A 20,812-nucleotide genomic window follows, 5' to 3' on the forward strand; every position below is an offset into this window, starting at 1 on the left:
ATATTCCATCCATGGAATAATGATATAAAAGGAAAACCCATATAAAACCAGTACAAAACATTTCATAGGTAAATTCTAACATTATATATCCACATTCTAGTTTTTTTCCCGCAATTAACCTTTTCTAATGTTGATATTATGACGCTAATCCACCTATTTCCTGTAAAGTACTTACTTAATATAGGTGGCTTTGATCATTCCTGTAGCTCCTTTCAAAATAAAAGCAATCTACATGACTTCAAGATCCACCCTCCACATTTAAATTTAAGATTGATTTGGACACAAAGACAGTTAAGGGGTCACTAAATAATACAACATATGAATTTCATAAATAAAAATTTCACATTAATAGATTCTTTTAAAAGAAAAAAAATTATCCAACGTGACTAAAGAGGGGGTTTTAACACTGACAAAAATATGATGATACACACACACACACTCACACACACTCCCACGTATGATGTAGTCACTAGAGGAAGGCAGAGGGTGGGGACACTACATCCTTCAGCCTTCAAGTTTCGTTGTCAATCTAAGAAAAGTAGAAACTGTCATGCAAATTTCACAAACAGCACAGGATGCCTCCTCTCATCTCACAGCCACTTTCTCCTTTCACTCACTGAGACCATCACCCCCCATCAGCCCTCAAGCCACCAGCTGTAAAAAGGTAAGATACACACAAGTATTGTCTTTTATTCAGCTGAATGTTTACACGTCTCTGTGCATCATGGGAAAAAACACATCTCATTTCAGTCGGACTTGATTCTGAATCAGCAGAATTTGTGAGTCTTGGCAGGAAGCTGCTACACAGCGTGGATGTGTTTCGCACTGATAAACATGCAGTAAAGAGTATTTATGCCTTTCTGTTCACAGAGATAAGGAAATAAACTCAGACAATACATTTGTAATGTGCCGTCTTCTGTCAACATCATGACAGGTTCTTGAAGGACTTGCTTAAAAAAAAAGAATCGCCCCAGAGTTCTCGGGAATCAAGTTTGATTCTAAGAATGCTGTGTAGAAATACCAAAATAACCTGAGGACTTAGTCAACGCAGAAAAGAGGGAAGTGGTGAATAGTCCTCTTTCCGATGCGCGGCACTGAAAAGCTGCAGCACAGATGTTTTCTTGTCCAGAAGCGTGAAGTCTGTGTGTTTGGGCTTTAATGTGGTATTTTCTCCTTAATCTTCAGCGGCATTGAGAGAAAAGAGCATCCATGGCCATGGGTCTTCTTCGTGAATACTTGTGGCTGTGGGTGATCTGTGGGATGGTTTTTGGGAGTGTGTTGATCGCCACCATCTTCTTTCTCATCAACAAGTGGATTTCCAAAAGCGGTACGTCTCACCTCTGCTCTACACGTCCGTCTGTCAGCTTAATAGAGGCTGTCTCATCAGTGTTTACTTTATAAACAGTTTTTTCACCCTTTACACCAACTTACAAAGCGTAGAATTGCAGTTAAGTCATTGAAGCAGCCTTGAGTTCATCATCGACGGACCATGACAGATAGATATTGGTATTGTAGTGTAGAAAATGCAGCAAAACTAAGAGTGCTACTGCCTATTGGTGCATACAAGTGAAATAAGATCAAATTAAATTCACAGAAAATGATTTTCAGTGAGATGAAATTTGGAATCACAACCTCAGCATATCTGAAACACCGACTCTGCACTTTGGTATCACATGTGACACAAGTCAGAACCGCACAAGGTGATTATTCTTCACTAGATTCAGGGTTTCAAGGGTTTTTATTGGTCACATTCACGTCACAGGATGAAGAAGGAAAAGTAAACTGAGGAGCATCACAAAGTAACTAAGTACATGTACTCAAGTAGTGTACCAAAGTATAATAAGAGTTTTCGAAGGAAGGCATTGTACTTTATATGCTGCTATAATCATAAATACATTATGATGGACTTGAGCAACTTAACAGTTATAAAGTTGTTAAAATTAGCCACAATTTAACCGATTGTAACTTTAACTTTAGAGTATCGCTCGTATTTTAAAGCATCAATATTTAAAGGGAATGTCTCGACCCCAATCAGGCAATGCTAACTTTCTGATATTGTATTGATGTAATTTTCCTCATCATGACACAATTTATACCGCATGATCTCAAATGATTTGTTAATCTGAATAAGCTGGAGATGATGTCGTGTTGCAAAAGTTAAAACATTACTACACAGGTGATGTAATTGCGTGACTTCATAGTGACCTCACAGTGACTTCGCTATAATTTTTAGAAGTTTCTTAACTGATGATATTTGTCACCTTGACCTTTGACCTTTGACCATTGAACTCCAATAGTTATTCGTCTGCAAATATACTTTAATTAACTTAGAAACACTTTTAGTTATTATATTATTGACAATTTTGATTATGTGACTGTTGTGTTTTTAGGTGATGGAAAGTTTGAATGGATATTTTTGCTTAACAGACTATTTCTAATCAATAGCTTCAATATTTAAAAAATAAATGGGGTCAGGGTAAATAGGTTAAATTAAAGGGTTAAATAAATACAAGTATACATAGGACATAATCACACAAGTTCTTCTGCCTTTAATCACTCAGAAGTGAAACAAACGCTGAAAACGAATAGAAAAGACTTTGCAGAAACACATAAGTCAGTCAATGGTTGTGTATTGGTTCCATAAATGTAAATGGCCTGAATCGCTCTCAGCGCCGTGCACACACTCACAGAGCGCTGCTACACACAGTTGAGGTTTATGTGCCGAAGTTGTGAGAGATCCACCTCATGAAGATAAACCATCACACTTCAGCGATTAATGTCCCCCCCCTCTCTCCTCCTCTCGGCCTCTTCCACCCATTAAAGTTGGTTTTCTTCTGAGGGGAGTTTACATTATACAAACTGAGCGTGTAGGAATCAACGGCTTCCAGACTTTTAACCCCCTAAGGTGAAGTTTTGAGATTTATAATTTTGGACGACATAAATATAATGGACTCGACTTCACATCGCATTATCTGATTACTCTGGAAAATCCAAAAGACTCTGAGTTTTTTCCTGGAAACGAGTCTCTGGTGAGAAAGGAGAGAAGAGAAAAGAAGTTCCAGTGAAAACAGTGAAAACTGCTGGAGCCTGAGATACTTTGTTATAGACTTAATTTGTACAAAATGATGACGAACAAAAAAATAAATGAAAGTAACGCTTGAGTTTGAATTCAACTTGACCTGACATGAACTAAACAGTAAATGCTATTGGCTGGTAGAAGTACTGTTGTAGTATTGTCTCTTTGTTTTAACAGTATCAATTATAAACAGTGTTTCTAACGAACACTGAAGCTGTATCTATACCGACACATATCCGCTATTAACACTATCGTGAAACAATGAATACAAATTCTTACATAAGAACAAAACCACAGAACTGTTACATATCCATAAGTTGACTCTATTAAGAGCATTTTATGATAATCAATGTGTTTTTAAACATAAAAAGCCAACTCAGCCTTTGTGCTCAGACCATCCAAAAACTTGCACTGCTCCATTAAAATGTCACTTATATGAAAAAGTGCTGTATATAAGAAAAATTAAAAGTAAAGGTACTTATAAGTATAACAATGAATCAACTTTTATGTATTAATGTATGAAAATAGATCATTTTAAATATATCAGTAGATCAGTACCAGTTTTATTGTTGTAGTCGGCCAATGTGGAACAAATTTTGAATATTATTTTGGATTTTACATTAATCTACAGTGTACAAGCATAAAGTATCATGAAATAAAAGAACTTCAGTAAATGTATTTAGTTATACTCTGTCGATCGAATGTCAACTGATGTGCTGGGTCAGCGAATTCAAACCCAATTTCATGTGAAAGCAACGAAATTTACGGTAAAGTGAAATGAGCAGTTTCATTTTCAGTAGCAGATTAATTTGTTATAAAAAACAACACATTGCAGATCTGCACCACAACTTAGAACAGGAAGGGAAACTTAAGCATTGTCACTGGAAGTACCCTGTACGTACTGGGACGGCTTTAATACAAAGCAAAGGAAAACTGATAATAATTGTATAAATTGCTATTAATAGGGGGTTTCCCTCTGGCTTTGATTAGCTGAGATGAAACTTTAATGATCCCTGTGGAGAAACTGGGCTGCGGACGAATAAATAAAGAACATTAAAGGGAACAAACTAATAATTATAAGTAAAAACACATGTGGAGATAAAAGAGGCTTGTATGCCAAACACTCAATAATACACTGTATGTATATAACAGGAATAAGGAGTCTGTGTGTGAATGTGAATGTTTATTATTGGGTTTTACAGTATTTCCTATTTCATCCTCATTATATGGTCTTTAAAATCCTATTGTATTTGTGTTTGTCCCAGTTTGTTAGAACAGGATCCAGGCCCCAGCTGTTAATGAGCTCACTGAAGAAAAGACCCTCTGGTGTTTTATGATGTTTGAAGATTTGACTTAAAGAGTTTTTAAATTTTAATTAAGGGGTTTTCTGGGGGTTTAACTTTTATTTGACTGGATGTTCTCTCTCGTTCTTTTTTTTTTTCTACAGGCAAACACCGAGTCTCAAAGCTGCAGAGAGGATTTCTCTCCAATGTCGAGTAATGCATTATATTTTTTTACCAATTTTAATATTAAATCCATGGGTTTCCTTTGGGTTATTAGAAGCATAATGTCAGTGGACTGTTGAGTTCAATGTTTTGGGAAATAATAACTATATAAAATATATATAACATAACTGATGCCTCTATTTATTATAAAGCCACAGCTTGGAAATGTTAGCTTAGCTTAGCATTAAGACTGGAGGCAGGAGGGAACTGTTAGCCTCAGTCTACCGAAGGCAGAAATATCCACCTACACCAGCAGCTTTAAAACTCACAAATCAACAAGTTACATCTCAGGGTTGTGAGGAATAAATGAAGCATGTTACTCAGATTTACTTTCCACATCCATTGCAAAAACGTCAAGCCTTTTGATTATAACAAAGTGGAACAATTGATATTTATTTAAAACTACAGTTCCTATGAACAAGTACTTGAGGTTGAGTCTTAAACAGCTGCAGTGTTCAGTCGACCTCTGTCTCGCTATTTTTACCTTTGTTATCACCACGACTTCACTTCCCGTCACGTAGCGTGATGAGGTGTTTTTGACGATTTTGTTAATATCTAAAGAAATACCAGGTAGATTTGGATTAAGGAAATCAGCACCTGTTTAGGGAACTGATCTCTATGAGAGTGTGTGAAATCTGCTGTGGCTGGAATGAACTTTGTTCTCCTTGTGCCAATCAGACAAGTTAAAACTAACCACAGCCTCTCGACTCACAGTCTCACTTCTGCCAGACGGGGACGTTCAGCCTTTAGAGGTCCAGGCTTTAAGGTTAAGTTAAAGGTTAAATCCAGAAAAAGAACTGAATAAACACCAAGATAAAATCGTTTTTCTGAAAGAGTCTTAAATGTCCTTATCCAAGAATGAAGTGGTGGAACCAAGACTGGATTTTTAGTTTTTTTATAGCTAACTACAAATGTCAGTGGGATTTTAAATGAGGTTTTCTTTGCCCTGAAGCAGAACCTGGTTCTAGTTTCACTGCGGCTTCGGAGTTTCAAAAACACATTTGAGGATCCTGTTCACATACTATTACCGTTTCAGTTTGTCAGTTTTTATTGTTACTGAATATTTGCTCTCTGTATTTTTGGAAAAATACCGTCATCGTTACAATAATAGAAGAATGACAGCATACTTAGTTCCTCATGATTAATTCTCAGTAATGAATTCATATTGAAACGTGTCTCAGTTGACATTTCAATCAATAGCAAATCTTACTCAAAATAACGTATATTTAATATAATCGTAAAATTGTAATTATAACATTAGTACAGATAGTTTTTATAACAGCAACAAAGATGATGGACAGTTTCTTCATGTCAGATTTCACTAGTCACTAAAACTTTGATGTCCTTGATTCCTCAGGAGCAACAACTACCAGGAGAGAGTCCTGAGCAGCGTCACTCCTCCTCTTCCTCCTCGGACACAGTTTCTCACTGCAGGTCTGACTCTGCTGGATCTCCAATGGATCATATGATGCATCACTTCCCCTTAAAATCCACCAACACCCTTCTTCTTCATTCTCTCACAACTAAACACCACATTCTCTGCTCGTTGTCACCACATCATCATAACAACTGAACACAAAACCTCACAAAATCTAAAGTTTGATCATAACCCCAAGATCTGAAGGGAAGATAAGCATGAGTACATTGTGGTGTCACATGGGTTCGGCTTTACAAAGCAAACAAACATGACCACAGATGACCGTAAAATTAGACGATATAAAGGGAAGTGAAAAACATACCTGTCTGTGAACTGGACTCAGGTCTGAGACCAAACAAATCCTTGATCCAGTGAAGTATTACAGTCAAATGTTACTTGGAAAATATGCAAAAGTAACCGACTAAAAGTGAAATAACTATTTGTCCTTTGACTATCGTTAGATTTGTGTTATACGTAAGATAAGCAGTATTTTACTGATTGAGGTATATCTTATTTTCAAACTATTTTAGTATTTTAATTTGGATTAATCCTCTGTGACCATTTTATTTGATCAATTAATTACTTCTTTAATAGACATAATAACCGTTAGAATTCAAATACTTATCACATTAAATTAGATTAACATTGAAAATCCATTGCCGTAAATAGCTATTTATGTTCTGTATGCTATATAACTTCAGTTTATTCAGTAGGACAATAACATTTCTATAATCTAATACTTTGTTATTCTCTCACACCCGATGGCCTCTGACCTCTGTGTGACTCTTGTTGTTCCAGAGTGTCAGAGCTATGAGAACCTGGCGGAGGCCGTGGACGATGAGGACTACGAGGAACCGCTGAGCGACTACGAACAGGCCACGGACGAGCAGCAGTTGGACTACGTGAAGGTGGACTACGAGGAGGATCTCCTCCCTCCTCCTCCTGCTGTGCTGTACCAGGTTCCAGATGAGGAAGATCTCCTCCCTCCTCCTCCTCCTGTGCTGTACCAGGTTCCAGATGCAGACGATGACGATGCTTCCACCGAGGACTACGACGACATCGCAGGCGAGGACGACAACGAGGATGAGGAGGACTACGACGATCTGGGATAGAGAGATGAAGAGATTAACCCCAGTGACACTTTTGACTCTGGAACACTTTGCCTGTCTACAGAAATGCTTTTGATCATTTGTGTTTTTTGATATTATTTATGAACAAGGAAGCAGAGTTAGGGGGTATCATGAGAACCAGTGTTGTGAGAAAAGCACAGAGAGGTTTGGTTCTATTTAGAATATCCTGTTGTTGAGGGACAATACTCTGCGGCAGGAAGTCGTGTGGTTTCCGTCTCTAGTTTGACCGATCTCGTTTGAACAGGCTTCGGTCGCCCACACATCACAGACTCAAACTCACCGGATCATTCACCGATCATCCGCTCTCCAGGAGGCCAGCACCAACCACCAGCCTCCCCCGGATCCTCAGACCTCACACAGGATTTCTTCTAGTCTCATTATCGTGTCTGGTACCAGCCAAACTTTACTGACATTGCCCGCAGCCACCACAGGTTCCTCATTCTTACTTTCTTCATTAAAAGTTGTCTGTGGTTCTGTTTTTAGTGTTCTGAGTAATGCACAGAAGTAAGTAAAGTACAGGATGTTAACAAAGTGATTCAGCTGAATTTCTGTAATTAAGTCCTACAGTTATATAATGTATGATGTTAGGATGCTTATAGGACAATTAATAAATCAATAAAAAAAAAAAAATCTTCAGACTCAAGGAGAGGTTAAGAGAGAATAATGCGTAAGAAAGTTTTTATTTTCTCTACTTCTTTTCAAGGCTGATTTGGCCAACACACATTTCCTCGAATCCACAAATAAGAGCGAGCGACTCGTCCACTGAAACCAGAGTTTACTCACACAACCGCTGTCGGGCAGCAGCTGCAGCAGCAGTCAGCAGAACGTGGTGGAGCTGCTGCCGCTGGTCGTCCAGTCAGAAACCGAAGCTGGCTTCATGTCCTTATAGCTGTGAAGTCAAAAAGTGCTGTCACAAAAACTCTTCTGCCTGTAAATAAAGAGTGAAGCAAAAATACAGATGCAAATAATGAATGATTGTTCATCTCTGGGCCTTGTACAGTTGTTTTAATGAAACCAGTCGAGAGGTTTAGAGAAATGTGTCTTCGCTGAATCTGGAAACTAAGAAGTGAAAAATATTCAACACAACTATTTTATAAGATAGGACAATTTCCTTTCATGAGCAAGAAGATAGAAATAACAATAATGGTAAAACAACTACTTGACATTAACATTTGTTGACTAAAACAATGGGACATGAGCAGAAAAACTATAACAATGAAATAGATCAAATCATATAAATGAATGAATAAGATTTGTCAGTTTAAATAATAGGAAATATCATTCAATTGTGAAAGTTTTCACTAAAAGAGGTTTAAAAAACGTATTAAAAAACTAAATAATAAGAGCTTGGTCATCCTCTGTTATCAGATGTGATGTGTATAGATATAATTGGAAGTATAAAAACAATAATAATACTACTATATATAATTCAGACTAATATACAATGTATACAGAATATGTTTGGATAGTTGGATTCATTGTAGTGAATTCTATAAAATTACTGCATGTTTTAATGTAAATTCTCACCCTGAGAAGAATCCATCAAATTAAACTACAATATTTAATATTTAATACTTCAAAAATATACTGGAGTAAATCTTTCGAGCTATTTTCCACCTCTGCATTAATTAAATTGATCTGCAATAAACTAAATATCAAATTGAAATAATTCAAGGCCCCAAGAACAATTTCACTTTTTGAATTACCATAAATTTGTACTTTCTTTTTCACGCTGGTTGGCTTGAGGGCCCCCTGGTGGCTGCACAGCTCTGTGAAGCCTCTCATATCCAACCTATACATAATGTCTATGCCTTAAGCCGTACCATGCTGAGTCTGATTATTAGACATGGGGGGGGGGGAGCACTTACAATTAATTTAGACATGTTTATGACAAAAAAAACCCCAATTCCAATAGTTTGGTGACCTACATACATGAAGTAATCCGTCACACAGACCACATAATAACACAGTGTCAGTCACCGCTCGCTGCTTCACTTGCTCCTGAGCTGTGTGATGGAAGGGGGGGGGGGCTCGCCACAGAAATGACGCAGGACACAAAGTGGGTGAAAGACTCCAACAGCTAAAAAAAAAGTGAATTCAGAAAAATGAGGAAGAAGAGCTCAGTTACAGTTTCACTCCCAGCGAACTGAAGAGCCGCCGGTCAAAGGGTTTTTCTGGAAGTTCTTCTTCGCTCTTGTTGAGTTATACAAATAAAGTTTGACTGTTTGATTGATGGATTCTGTAGTGAAGCTTTGATAGAGAGGGTGCAATTAATTCCACTGTACCTGTGACGTCTACATGACACTTTTTGAGTTGGTTTAATTCGAAAATAGAATTGAGTGAGGACTTTAACTTTGAAAGGCTGAAACCGGAAGTCAGGTTCCAGTTCAAGGCAATAACTAACACAAGGCAAAAGCTACAATTGGACACAGTGTCAATTATTAGATAGTGTCAATAAATACATATAAATGCATTTAATATAATAGTTTGTCTTGTTTTAGTTAATATGTTTATTTGATTAAAAATAATCCTGTGGACATATTTATTCTTGTTAAGCAATTTATAGTAAACAGCTGGGGGAATGATGGTTAACAAAGGGGCCCGTTCACTCACGTAAGCCCCAGGGCCCACCAGCAAGTTCTTCCGGCCATGTTCATGGTAATATCCGGTTTGAGGGCTTGAGTTTGTGCCAGTTGTTGATACTTACAGCAGCTTGACTGATTCAAAGAGCATGAGCAGTATTCAGGAGATTCCCTTTGTGCTATTATGAGTTTGTGTGTTTACATAGTACATGAAATTTAAGAAAGTTTGTACTGTTTTAAGGCCACAATATTTGTAAGAATAAATTGTTATAATTGCTGGTATTTTTTTTATGAAAATGAGGCTTGTTCTATTTGGATTTATTATAAGCGTCTTTGTTTCTAGAGTGGTGACATCACGCAAGGAACTGGTGACATCATCACGTTCCATCGTCACACATTTATAGCTTGATCAGCCAAGAACCTCAGCCACTCAGCACTTTCAGCGGGAAATGCATTTTTAGTTAAGTTAACAACTCTGCAGTGGTGTAATGTTAGATTGTAAATGGACTGTATTTATTATATAAGCTGATTTAATTCACACTTGTACTTTATTCTTACTTATTCATTGAGGAGAAGGTTCCTAAGATGACAGAGAAGACTCATCATCTACATCAAAGTCATCAAAGGAGCATTCTCCATTTAGGTTGAGCTGGATTCAAAGACACACCCACAACTTCAGCTTCCTCCTGTGGAGCACAGCCTAGTTATTATTATTATCAATATTATATTTGGTATATATATTGGTAGAAGCGTGACAGTGATCAGGGAAATGTTTTATTTTGACGGTGCGGACAGGAAGTGTACCGCGGAAGTGCTTCCCCGCGCTTGACGCTGCATGCGGGCGGATCATCACATTCCGACGGGAGCGATGTGATCGTCCACAGCCGCAGTGCGAGGGGAACATGTCCGGATCGAGGGGCAACATGTCCGGATCGAGGGGGACCACGTCCGGATCACAGGAGACCGACTCGTGTCCGGACGGCTACCGGGCTCTGAGCCCCGCGGAGCTGCGGGAGTTGCTGCACAGCGACGGCAAAATGGACCAGATCATCCGCCTCAATGACACGGTGGGTCCGGGTAAAGTCCCCGGGAAAGTGCTCTCTGCTCCTCCCGGGGGTCTACGTCCCCTTTCTCCGCTTGGGGTCTCCCGGGAAATCCACGTGTTTCAGGTGTTTTGGTTCATTGCGTGAAAATGTAAAATGTGGGGGGGTGCTCCGCGTAAATCCGCTTTCTCATGGATCATGGATCGTCTGCGTGGAGATTGTTCGGATTTACAATCGTTTACAATGTATTTGTTTTATGAACGCAAACGCAACACAAAGGGATTCACGCGTTTTCGGTGCGTGTGTTTGTTTTTAATCCACAAGTGTCCTGGAGGAACCGCAGCGTGGCGTGAACACCCCGCAACGCCGAGCCGAGCTCCACTTAGAAATCTGCTAATTTAAGGGTTTTCATCCGTGTGTGGACGCGTGTTCTACCTGGAAGAGGATTTGACACAACTTTCAACAATTCATGACATAATGTCCAATTCGGCTTCACTTTAATATACATAGCAACATTTTTTAATATAGAAATGCAACTTTTACAACTCGTCCTCCCATGCCTCCTTCCCTCAAAGGATTTTCTGAAAGGCTCAAGCGAGGCTGTTTAAGTTCAAGTCAAATTTCACTTTTCCTGCACTAAAATGATTTTTTTCTGGGCTCGATTAATGCCGAATTGTAGAGATGTGTCAGAGCTTTGGAAAACATCCACACTCGGATAATTTCGTGCGTGCATTTTTGCGTAGGAACGTAGAAATTCTAAAATTGGAGGAACTTCAAAGGAGTTCCACGCACATTTTTTCTGCATGTCAGTGATGCACGTCAGGGAGGGCTACATGATGACCTTCCTTGCGTCAACCAATCTCTCTCTCTCTCTCTCTCTCTCTCTCTCTCTCTCTCTCTCTCTCTCTCTCTCTCTCTCTCTCTCTCTCTCACATTCTTCTACCTATATCTTAGTGAGGACTCAAATTAGCATAATGCATTTGCCTAACCCTAACCTTAACCATCACAGCTAATGGTCGAAGCGTGACCTAACCCTAACACCAATCTTAACCCTCAAACAAGCCTTAGCAAAAGTGAAGAACGGCCAAAATGTCCTCACTTTCCAAAAATGTCCGCAAGTTCTTTGCTCCTCACAAACATTTAACACACACACACACGCTCACACACACATTTCCTAACTTTTTCGTGGGCCCCATTTTCATGAGCTGTGCCTTGGGGGGTGCTCAAACTGAATTGACTCACTCAATCAGGATTCAGCAGGCTATTGGATTTCATTGCCTTTTCATAGCTGTGGGTGGGGTGACAACAGCGCTGGGTGTAGTGAAACATGACCAGTGGGGGGGGGGGCATTCGTCATCGTACACGTTCTCGCTGCGTTAACTTACATATTAAATTAAGTGAAAGTTCTTGAAATACCTGTCAGGCACGTGGAGAACAGCCAAACTGGTCCTGTGTGCGATAATGTCTTTAACTGCACTCTTTGTCCTTGATTCATTCAGACAGGAAAACCCACGTGTCATTTGATTTTGCTTAGAAACAAGAGAAAGCCATGACTCTTTTTGTTCTTTGGCAAAGAATGTGACATTTGAAACCTGGCTCTTGATAATGAATTGGGAGGATGGAGCCACAGTGGTGGAATCTGACTAAGGGGTCATACAACTCTCCCCTGGGAGTCGAGCTCAGTGATTCAGAGACTCGATCCGAGGAGCTTGAGGTTATTATAGTGAGTGTTCAGTTCACCCATCGTCTCGTTTATCTGTCACCAAAGAATAATATAAAACTCTCATTAGCGTGCTCTCCTGCAGATAAATCAAAATGCGAACCGTATGCTGCACAAAATGATGATTTCACAACGCGTCTTTCTTCTCCGCATGGGCTCCGGCGAGCAGGACGCTTCATTAATTTCATATAAATGACGACTGTTATGTAAACGGCTGAGTTTAATCAATCATAATGATTCGTGAACGCGACAGCCGCCTTGGCAGAGTTTCCTCTCCTTCTCTTCATTAACTGTCCAAACAAGAAGCGACATGTCGGCCTCCTGCAACAATCTCAAACATCAGGTTTCTGTTGTCGGTGCCGCCGGAGCTTCCTCCCGCAGTCACAGTTTTGTTGTGACCCTTAACCGCGGAGATTGGTGGATAAATATTATCATAAGTCCTAAAGAGGGGCGGGACTAGTGCTCAAACCAAGTCTCACTGTGACCTCACATGCACTGGAGCTGCTTGGCTGTGGTGAGGTTTGGGTTTGAGAGTTGCAGTCATAACACACTTGATGGAATTGGGGGAGAACTTTAACCTGGACATGAGACACTTCCTCAGTCGAGCTCGTTGTTGTTGCTGCTGCAGACCTGAATGTGGCTTTAACACCTTTTTTTTTTAAAACGGTCATGCCCAGAAAGCTGAGAGTGAACCGCTGCTCCTTCACATTCGGAACAGGAGATTATGCAGAGTTTGACTTTTCACATATAAGGAGCACGACAGCAGATTGTCCGGGGTGGCGTCCTGGAAAAGCTTGCAGTTGGCGGGATGTGATGTATAAAATGTGTTTTTTGTTATATCACATCTACACCAGTGTCGGCCCTTATCGCCAAAAAGCTCTGAAATCTCGTTGTCTTTCCGAGTTGACGTCTTTGTCGGCGTCTTCTACGTGTAAATGGCTCTTTTTCATCCTGACATATTGTTGTCTTCCAGTTTCACAACCATAGTGTGTTGGAAACATCATCTACACACCCACTGGTGCACAGTATTTTCTGTAACCAAGCAACCAACTAACTGCAGAGAAGACAATCCGCTTCCTGTTTATACATTAATGGCACATGTTGTGTTTGTAAGGTGTGTGAGTGTGCATTCTAAAAACGCTCATGTGGGTTTTAAAACACAAGACGTATGGATGAAGGTTCTTAACTCATCCCAAATGGTGTGAGGAGAGAGTTGAGTTAATTCTTTCCATTCCACATTTTTGGAGAACATGCGTATTCCCTTTTATTGCAGAGCAGGACTGGTGTTACATGAAGGATTCTCTTTCATGGAAAAAGACTTCACACCCCATCAATTTCATCCGTGATTTATGCCTTTTGGTTTCCAGAGGTCTCATTAGGTCCGAGCCTCACTTAAGATGAAAGAGAAGCACCTATTTACTGCGTTTCATGTGGTCCTCCACGTCGAGCCGCAGAAAACAACAGCGCCACTGCTCCTCTTCTTCTCCGGCAGAGAACCAGATTCTCCTAAGTGCTCCCGAGTGTCATTTGTCAGGGATGAAGAAGACACTATGGGCTCTGTTCTCCTGGCTGTGCATCACATCACAAAGCCGGCAGCCGAGTCTGTTTGATGAGCAGGAAAGCCAACGCCGGAAACACAGTGTCCGTTCTGATTCCTGTTGCAGGAAAGGCGACGCATGTTTGGGCTTTGAGCCTGAAAACAAGCTGTGCTATTTTTATTCTTTTTTTCAATGAACATCCCATCTGTAGTTTCTCACTTCATTCGACCGCAGGCCACATTCTGCAAATTCCTCTGGACTCGGGACTCAGACGTCCTTTTTGACGACCCGTAAAATTCGAGACAGATGCAGCAAACAGCTCCGGACCCAGCGAAACGGCCTCCAGGCCCCCGAGCGACTCGCTGCTGAATGAAAGCAGTTGAGCAAGAAATGTATCCGGCTGGGCTGAGCAGCAGGAATGTGGGACTGGTGGATTCTTCAAAGACGATTCAGGTTTTCTACAAAGTGTCTTTGTGTCGGTGTTTGAGATTCTGAACCGTCTCTTTACAGTTATGTGCCGTGACTGTATTGTTTGGCAACACTTAGAGAGGGAGTGGCAGTTTTTCAATAATTTATAGCTTATGGTCTAGTGACAGTCCCCACCCCCCCCCCCCACCCCCGACACAAGCCTGCATTTAACATATTGAATCCATAACAGTGTCAGACTTTATGTCCTTGTATCATAAACCGCAAATCTTTTAGTCAATTTTAATGTTTAAAGTTATAAGGTTTTTATTATACTGAACCCCATTTTTCCACAAGAGCCTTTCATTGTGTTTTCATGCTGTGACTTAACGGTTTATAGATTAATTGATTTGTCAGTAAAAGGAAAAATTGATCTGCAACGTCTTTTCCAATAACGTTTTAAGCCCAAATGTCAAACATTCACTGGTTACAGCTTCTCTAAGGTTCACATTTTTTGAGACTAAGCTGAATATGTTCGTGATTTGAATGCACCACACTGGGCTTCAGGAAGTATAAAAGGCATTTATCCTTCGTTTTAATGGAAAAGCCATTGATGAAGAAACAAACTGCCAGTTTCAGAGATGGTTGCACCCATAAAATATTAGGATAGGAATCGGCCTTTCCCAGTTGGACTTTGAAGAAGTGATAAAGTGCCTCCAGTTAAAGTGTTTGAGGATTTCCTTCTACCACAGACTTTGGGCTTTTAATGTCCGCAGACCTTTTTACATTCACAAAAAACCCACATAATGCACCAGCTGGAAGGAACACTAAACAAACATCGTTAGTCTCCTTTAAAGTGCGACCGCTGCTCAAGGAAACGACACAGGAAATAATAACACCTAAGCATTAAGACAACACAGGTGGCAGGATGCTGCCCCCTTTCACATGTAAACTCCTGCAAATATTTGCAATTGTTTCGTTGACTTTAGAAAGTCAGACCGCCGCCTTTGGTTAACAAAAGCTCTACTGTGTTAACACATGTTTGAATATGTCATCTCATGCCTTCAGGGTCCAAGACTGAAGAGGCTACACAGAGATTAGTTAAGGTCGTATTCAGGTATTCATCCGCAACAGGAAAATTAAGACCTGCTTCTCAAAAGCGAACATAAATCTGCCGTCATCGGCCGTGACTCCATCTTGACACCGACTGTATGAACTCGTGCGTCTGCAGTGGGTGTAACTTTTGTTTAATAGGCCACGAGAACCACTGGGACTGTCTTTCAGCAAATTTATATCACAAGGCGACATCATGACTTTCCTGCAGCTGAAAGGAAACAAAGCGTTCACAGGGTCTCTCTTACATAAATGCTCTCTCTGCATTTTGTAACACCATGAGCAGATTCTTTTTAATGCACTAGGACGGCAAAACATTGTGTTAACTGTACAATCGAGTGTTGCAGTGTTTCTCAGTGTGGCTGCTCTGCACAAGGGGCTGCACGCATGTTGAAATTAGCGACTAATAATTTAATTTAATAATAGAAAATTTAGCATTTTTTAAGGGCTACACGTGTTTTTTATGTAGAAGTAATGTTCGCTAAAACATATTTACAGCCAAAAAATTGAAATCAAGTGAACTAAACTGCAAACTACCATTATTTTGATTATTGATCTATCAATTTGATCAATCACTATTATTGGGAGATAATTTCAGGCAATAATGTCAAATAAAACAGAGTAATATTAAAGCTCCCGTGAGAAAAACATCAAATCCTCATATTTGAGAAGATGAAACAACAAATATTTGATATGAGAATCAAGTTGTGATTGGAAAAAAATCAAAATATTACAAAAAATAAGTAATTTAAGAAGAAAAACGTAATCATTTATTCTTCTCATATTACGATTAATATATTTAAATTCATATTACATTATTAATATTATAAATCCCCCCCTTTAAATGACCCTAATCCTCGTCATTTTCAGATTTGCTGCTGATTAATTTTCTAAGGATTAATTTTGCTGGTTAATCCATATATTTACAGGAACTCCCTCTTTTTCCAGTTCACAATTGAGCTTCATGTGCTCACTGTGAATATCACACACGTGATAAATGTATGAATCCATGTTTGTTCATCATTTTAATCGGACGGTTTCTGTTCAGTTCCAGGATCTCCAGGTGGACAGGGAGACGCTGCTGACCTCCAACCGCAGCCTGGCCGAGGAAAGCCTGGCCCGGCGACCCCGGCTCAATAACGGCAAACTCCAGCTGGCGGAGAAATACCGGGAACTGTCCAGCCTGGCAACCACGTGCTGGGAAAAACAGAGTCAGCTCGGTGAGTGCACCCAAAAGACAAAGAGAGGGGGTGGGGGGCTGGGTCTGGTTTCATATAGGTAAGACCACAGTGGGTGATTTCTGCTGTGGTTATGACAAGGTCACTGGTTCAAAATTCCAGGACTGGGTTGGTAAATATCTCCTTAAGCAGGTTTTGCCGACATCGATCTGACTTTAAATCTACTTCACTCCGAGGACCACACAAGCTTTAACGAGCTTTTACCTCCAACTGCAATGAAAACAAACCGAAAGAGGAAACCACAGAAAGTTTGCGTCCTAACTTCTTCTTGTCGAAACAACGTGACGTCCCACAGTGGCTCCTCGTTGTCTTCCCCTTGTAATTTGCTGTGAGTCTCGCAGCCTTGTCTGATCCACTGGAATCACTGCAACACTCGCTCACTAGTTCACAGTCGGGGGAAGATTCACATCAGAGCGCCGAGCGAGCGCCGGAGTGTCAGCGAGACGAGCCTTCAACCGCTCAGCTCAGCCTCAGCATGACTGGGAGTTCGGTCATGGTAACGAAATGGAGCGTATCAAATGCCAGCAGGAAGCTTGCAGCAGTTGTCAAGGAATTTGCCGGGTGAAAGGGGGCCTTGTCTTTGTTTAGGCAAGTCAAGCTTGTGACAGGGCAGCTCCGGGGCAGCAGCAGCGCCGGAGGATGTCTCCTAAGCCTCAGCCCCCAAATTTTTTAAGCCTCATGGGCAAATTCCGTGCGCTCTTTACAGTAGGAGCCGAGCCAAGGGCAGGTGATAAAGTAAATCTCTCTGCATTAATTTCCAGAGGTAATGTCAACTGCAGCTTACTCCTGACTGCCAGTGAAAAGCTTTTTAATGGAGCCCCCCTTCGTGAAGAAGTCGGTTGCCAGATCTCTCCGCCTCAGCTGCCCGGCCCGGTGATGGAAGTTGGGAGGAATGTTAAACTTCCTGTCAATGTGCGCGCTTTACACAAGAGGCTGTCCCACCCCCCCACCTCCCCCCAGCAGAGCAGGATGGGTGGGGGTCCGCTCTTCCTCTGCAAAACATCTGATTCTCGTTTGGTGCGACGAGGAAGAGGGGGGTACAAGGAGGGTTTTTTCTCGGGAAGCGTTTTCTCGGGAGGTTTAATCTCAGCAGAGACAAACTGAGGAGTGTATCGAGTCCGACGGCTGAATAGTTTAATACGTCCCGCTGTTTGCTGGACGGGTCTCTGACCACGGAAAGCTGGAGCAGAGCGCTGTGGTTCCCAGGAGGAGCTGGAACTCCTCAGTGCTTCTTAATGTCAACTCTGGACAGTTTCTCACAGCTTTTGTTGGCGTCTGTTTCTCGCTGCTTCCTCCTCCTGCTGCTGCACTATTTACTCTGACTTTTACACTTTGGAAAAGTGATGATCAAAACCAATGTTTTTTCACCCTAGAATACAAATACTGATTTCCCAAAGCTGGGATTCAGCTGATATGATGTTCAGATCATTATCCGTGTTCCTTTTATCCAAATCTGCAAACTACAGTCTGGCTGTGTTAAGTTTAGGTTGATAAAAACTTTTGCAGTCTTATCTTATTGGCATTTATGCACCAATATGAAAACTTTGATTTCACAGAATACATTTATGCAGAATAACACTTTAGCTGTTGGCATCATAGATCATTCGTAAAAAATGTAGTTTGTTATTATAAGTATTATTATTATTCCTTTAAAAAGATGTTGACAATACAAAGGGTGTATTAAAAAATTAACAACACTAAATGTTGCTTATATGTTGTAAAACACTTTTCAAAATGTATTTTAATTAATTTTAACTTCGATTTCTTTCATTCAACAAGTGAGCAACACTGATGTGAGTTAAGTTGTACAGTTCTTAAAACATGAGCCATCTTTATTTTTAAGGTTTATGCAAAACAATTGTGCGAGAATGATAAAAAAATCTTGCACCACTTATACAGGAAGCATCATTATTCCGATGTTTTAAAAATAAACGCTGCCTGTGCAGCTCATGCACGGATTGTCAGGAGCTGCACAGACTTCCACTTGAATGGGAACTAAAGGCACAGAGAGAAAAGACAGAGAAAATCTGCTCACTAATTCATCTGCACTGTTTGTGTTGACAAGACATCCGGCTGATTGGCGCCGACAGCTGCGAGTGTTTGCTTCCCGGCAGAGACCGACAGAATTAAGCCGAATCCACTCACGGTTCAGTCGTCTTCCACATCTTCACTTCTCTCAGCCAGAGATAATATCTCCTCAGCGAAGTCAAACAAGACTCAGATCAGTGCGCCGGGGCTTTTCTCCCCAGTCCATCCGTCTCATGGATGTAATCTCTGATTCATTAAGGAATATCCAGAGTCAGTTAATCATCCTGAGCGTCCACAGACACACAAACTGTGGCAGCTCCACATAGCTAGGATCAGTCACGGTTTACACAGGACTGCTGTGACTCGGGCTGGATCAGATGTCAAACTATCGTCTACATAACGTTTAACTTAAAATAACCCTTTAGTGTTCTATTGTAGGAGCTTTCCACAACCTACACACTTTACACTTCATGCACCAAACTGAATTGTTCACAAGTAACCACTGCCTACACACAGTATTTAGCACAGATATAATTTGTTTGTGCTGGACCTCTGGACGCTTCAGTTCAGTGTGAACAGGTGAGAAAGGTGCGTCAGTGCCTGGTCCTGCCACACGAGGTGCTGTCAGGTTTACTTGCCTTCCTCACCTCTGTTTGATATAATGTTGAATGACAAGGATGTTCATTTTGCTGGTAGTGATTTCATAATGATATTACAGTAGAAATTAACAAAATTAAACAATTAGCAGAAGTGACTACACGCCATCGCCAGACACACGCCCTTCTACTAACCACTCGATGTCTAGGATAAGTAAACCCAGCCCACGTAGATGATGACAAGAAGTACATATTTCATATTTAATTCTTTAGTCCCTTAGTTACAACGTGAAAGCAAAACTAACAATAGAACAAAGAAATGGAATTTATTCAGCCCTGAAAAGGTGAGACTTTAATTTGAGTATCAAAAATAAGAGCTAATGTGGAACGAGAGACTTGCCAGAGCTCGGAGGCAGCAACAAAGAAAAGTAAAGTCCAATTCATGCTTCTGTGTCGGAGTTACACTTTTGAATTGTATTTCACTTTATTATTTTGTCCTTATTTATATTATTTAACTCAAAATATAACAACACATATATCGTTTTTGTGATGTAAAGTGCAGTGTTTATTATTTTTGTATTCAGTCTCGTGGCCGTTGTTCATACTTGTCTCACTTTAATGGAGAATGGACCAAACTGAGATATTTTCAGCACGGCTATGGTTCTATTTAAAACATCAATACACAGCGTTTATCGGGTGTCAGCGACGAGGAATTAAACAGCACGAGCCTCTGTAGATTTCACACTTAATGTTTATATCATCCGACATAACAAAAATGACTGTTATTGTCGAGTGACAGCGATAGTTCTGAGTTATGTGCACGTTCAAACGTACACATCACTGCTCACATAATAAGTGGGGAGTTAACTGTATCTCTATTCCCATGTGGCCACTCTGGATTCCTCAGTGGGTGTTGAATCGAGTCTGTTCCTCTGCAGAAGCAGACGTAGGCGAGATGAGGCCGAAGTGCATCGACTGAGCAGTTGACGGTTGTCCAATCACAGCTCAGCAGCAGCAAATACACACAGTCTACCTCCTGAAGTCAGGATTTAGAAGCAGGCACGCATGAGGCTGCAGGAAGGAGAGGGAGAGATGCTCGGTTTATCACGAGGATAAATGGCGGTTTGTTTTCCCTTAAAACCACAAGAACGAAGGCTCGAGTGTAATTAATGCATTAAACATGGTTTTTATCTGCTCTAACCATCATTTAATGCAGTGTAGCTTCCAAGGCCAGCAGCAGCTTTTCATACTTCACATTACACGTTGCATTAAAAACAAGTCCTGTCCACGGTGAAGCGTTTCCTGGCCTAGAACAAGGCGCTGTTATATCAGAGAGTATGTTTTAATTAATATTATGTTACATTTCAGTGACTAGTTTTACCGGAGAGAGCGAAACATTTACCAAACAAGTCAGTTTGCCC

The 20,812-nt window shown here is 40.6% G+C and overlaps 2 protein-coding genes across 3 annotated transcripts in view; both read left to right on the plus strand.

Annotated features, from left to right (window-relative positions):
• Positions 1–558: 558 nt before the first annotated feature.
• Positions 559–8,027, plus strand: LOC133019342 (ciliogenesis-associated TTC17-interacting protein-like). Of its 2 annotated transcripts, XM_061085777.1 has the most exons (5): positions 559–664; positions 1,186–1,327; positions 4,524–4,572; positions 5,939–6,015; positions 6,797–8,027. In XM_061085777.1, the coding sequence occupies exons 2-5, from the start codon at positions 1,210–1,212 to the stop codon at positions 7,108–7,110; spliced, it is 558 nt and encodes a 185-aa protein (XP_060941760.1). In that variant the 5' UTR covers positions 559–664; positions 1,186–1,209; the 3' UTR covers positions 7,111–8,027. The 2 variants fall into 2 exon arrangements, with proteins under 2 accessions (XP_060941760.1, XP_060941761.1); XM_061085778.1 differs by lacking the exon at positions 559–664 and having other exon boundaries at positions 1,117–1,327.
• Positions 8,028–10,584: 2,557 nt separating this feature from the next.
• vps37d (VPS37D subunit of ESCRT-I) overlaps positions 10,585–20,812 on the plus strand; it is a 28,366-nt gene continuing 18,138 nt past the window's right edge. Inside the window, exons 1-2 of the mRNA XM_061085776.1 lie at positions 10,585–10,777; positions 16,578–16,749. Coding sequence (XP_060941759.1) covers positions 10,613–10,777; positions 16,578–16,749 — 337 coding nt within the window. The 5' untranslated portion in view covers positions 10,585–10,612. The remainder of the gene's footprint in view (positions 10,778–16,577; positions 16,750–20,812) is intronic.

Source organism: Limanda limanda, chromosome 14 (genome assembly GCF_963576545.1).
Source record: "Limanda limanda chromosome 14, fLimLim1.1, whole genome shotgun sequence".
NCBI classification, from domain to species: Eukaryota; Metazoa; Chordata; class Actinopteri; order Pleuronectiformes; family Pleuronectidae; genus Limanda; species Limanda limanda.

What these genes read in the sequence shown, in the direction of transcription:
- LOC133019342 (XM_061085777.1), top strand. Translation starts at nt 1,210, where the DNA reads ATGGCCATGGGTCTTCTTCGTGAATACTTGTGGCTGTGGGTGATCTGT. An exon ending in CAAGTGGATTTCCAAAAGCG is followed by an intron (nt 1,328 to 4,523) that starts GTACGTCTCACC and finishes TTTTTTCTACAG; the next exon opens with GCAAACACCGAGTCTCAAAG. An exon ending in GACACAGTTTCTCACTGCAG is followed by an intron (nt 6,016 to 6,796) that starts GTCTGACTCTGC and finishes TTGTTGTTCCAG; the next exon opens with AGTGTCAGAGCTATGAGAAC.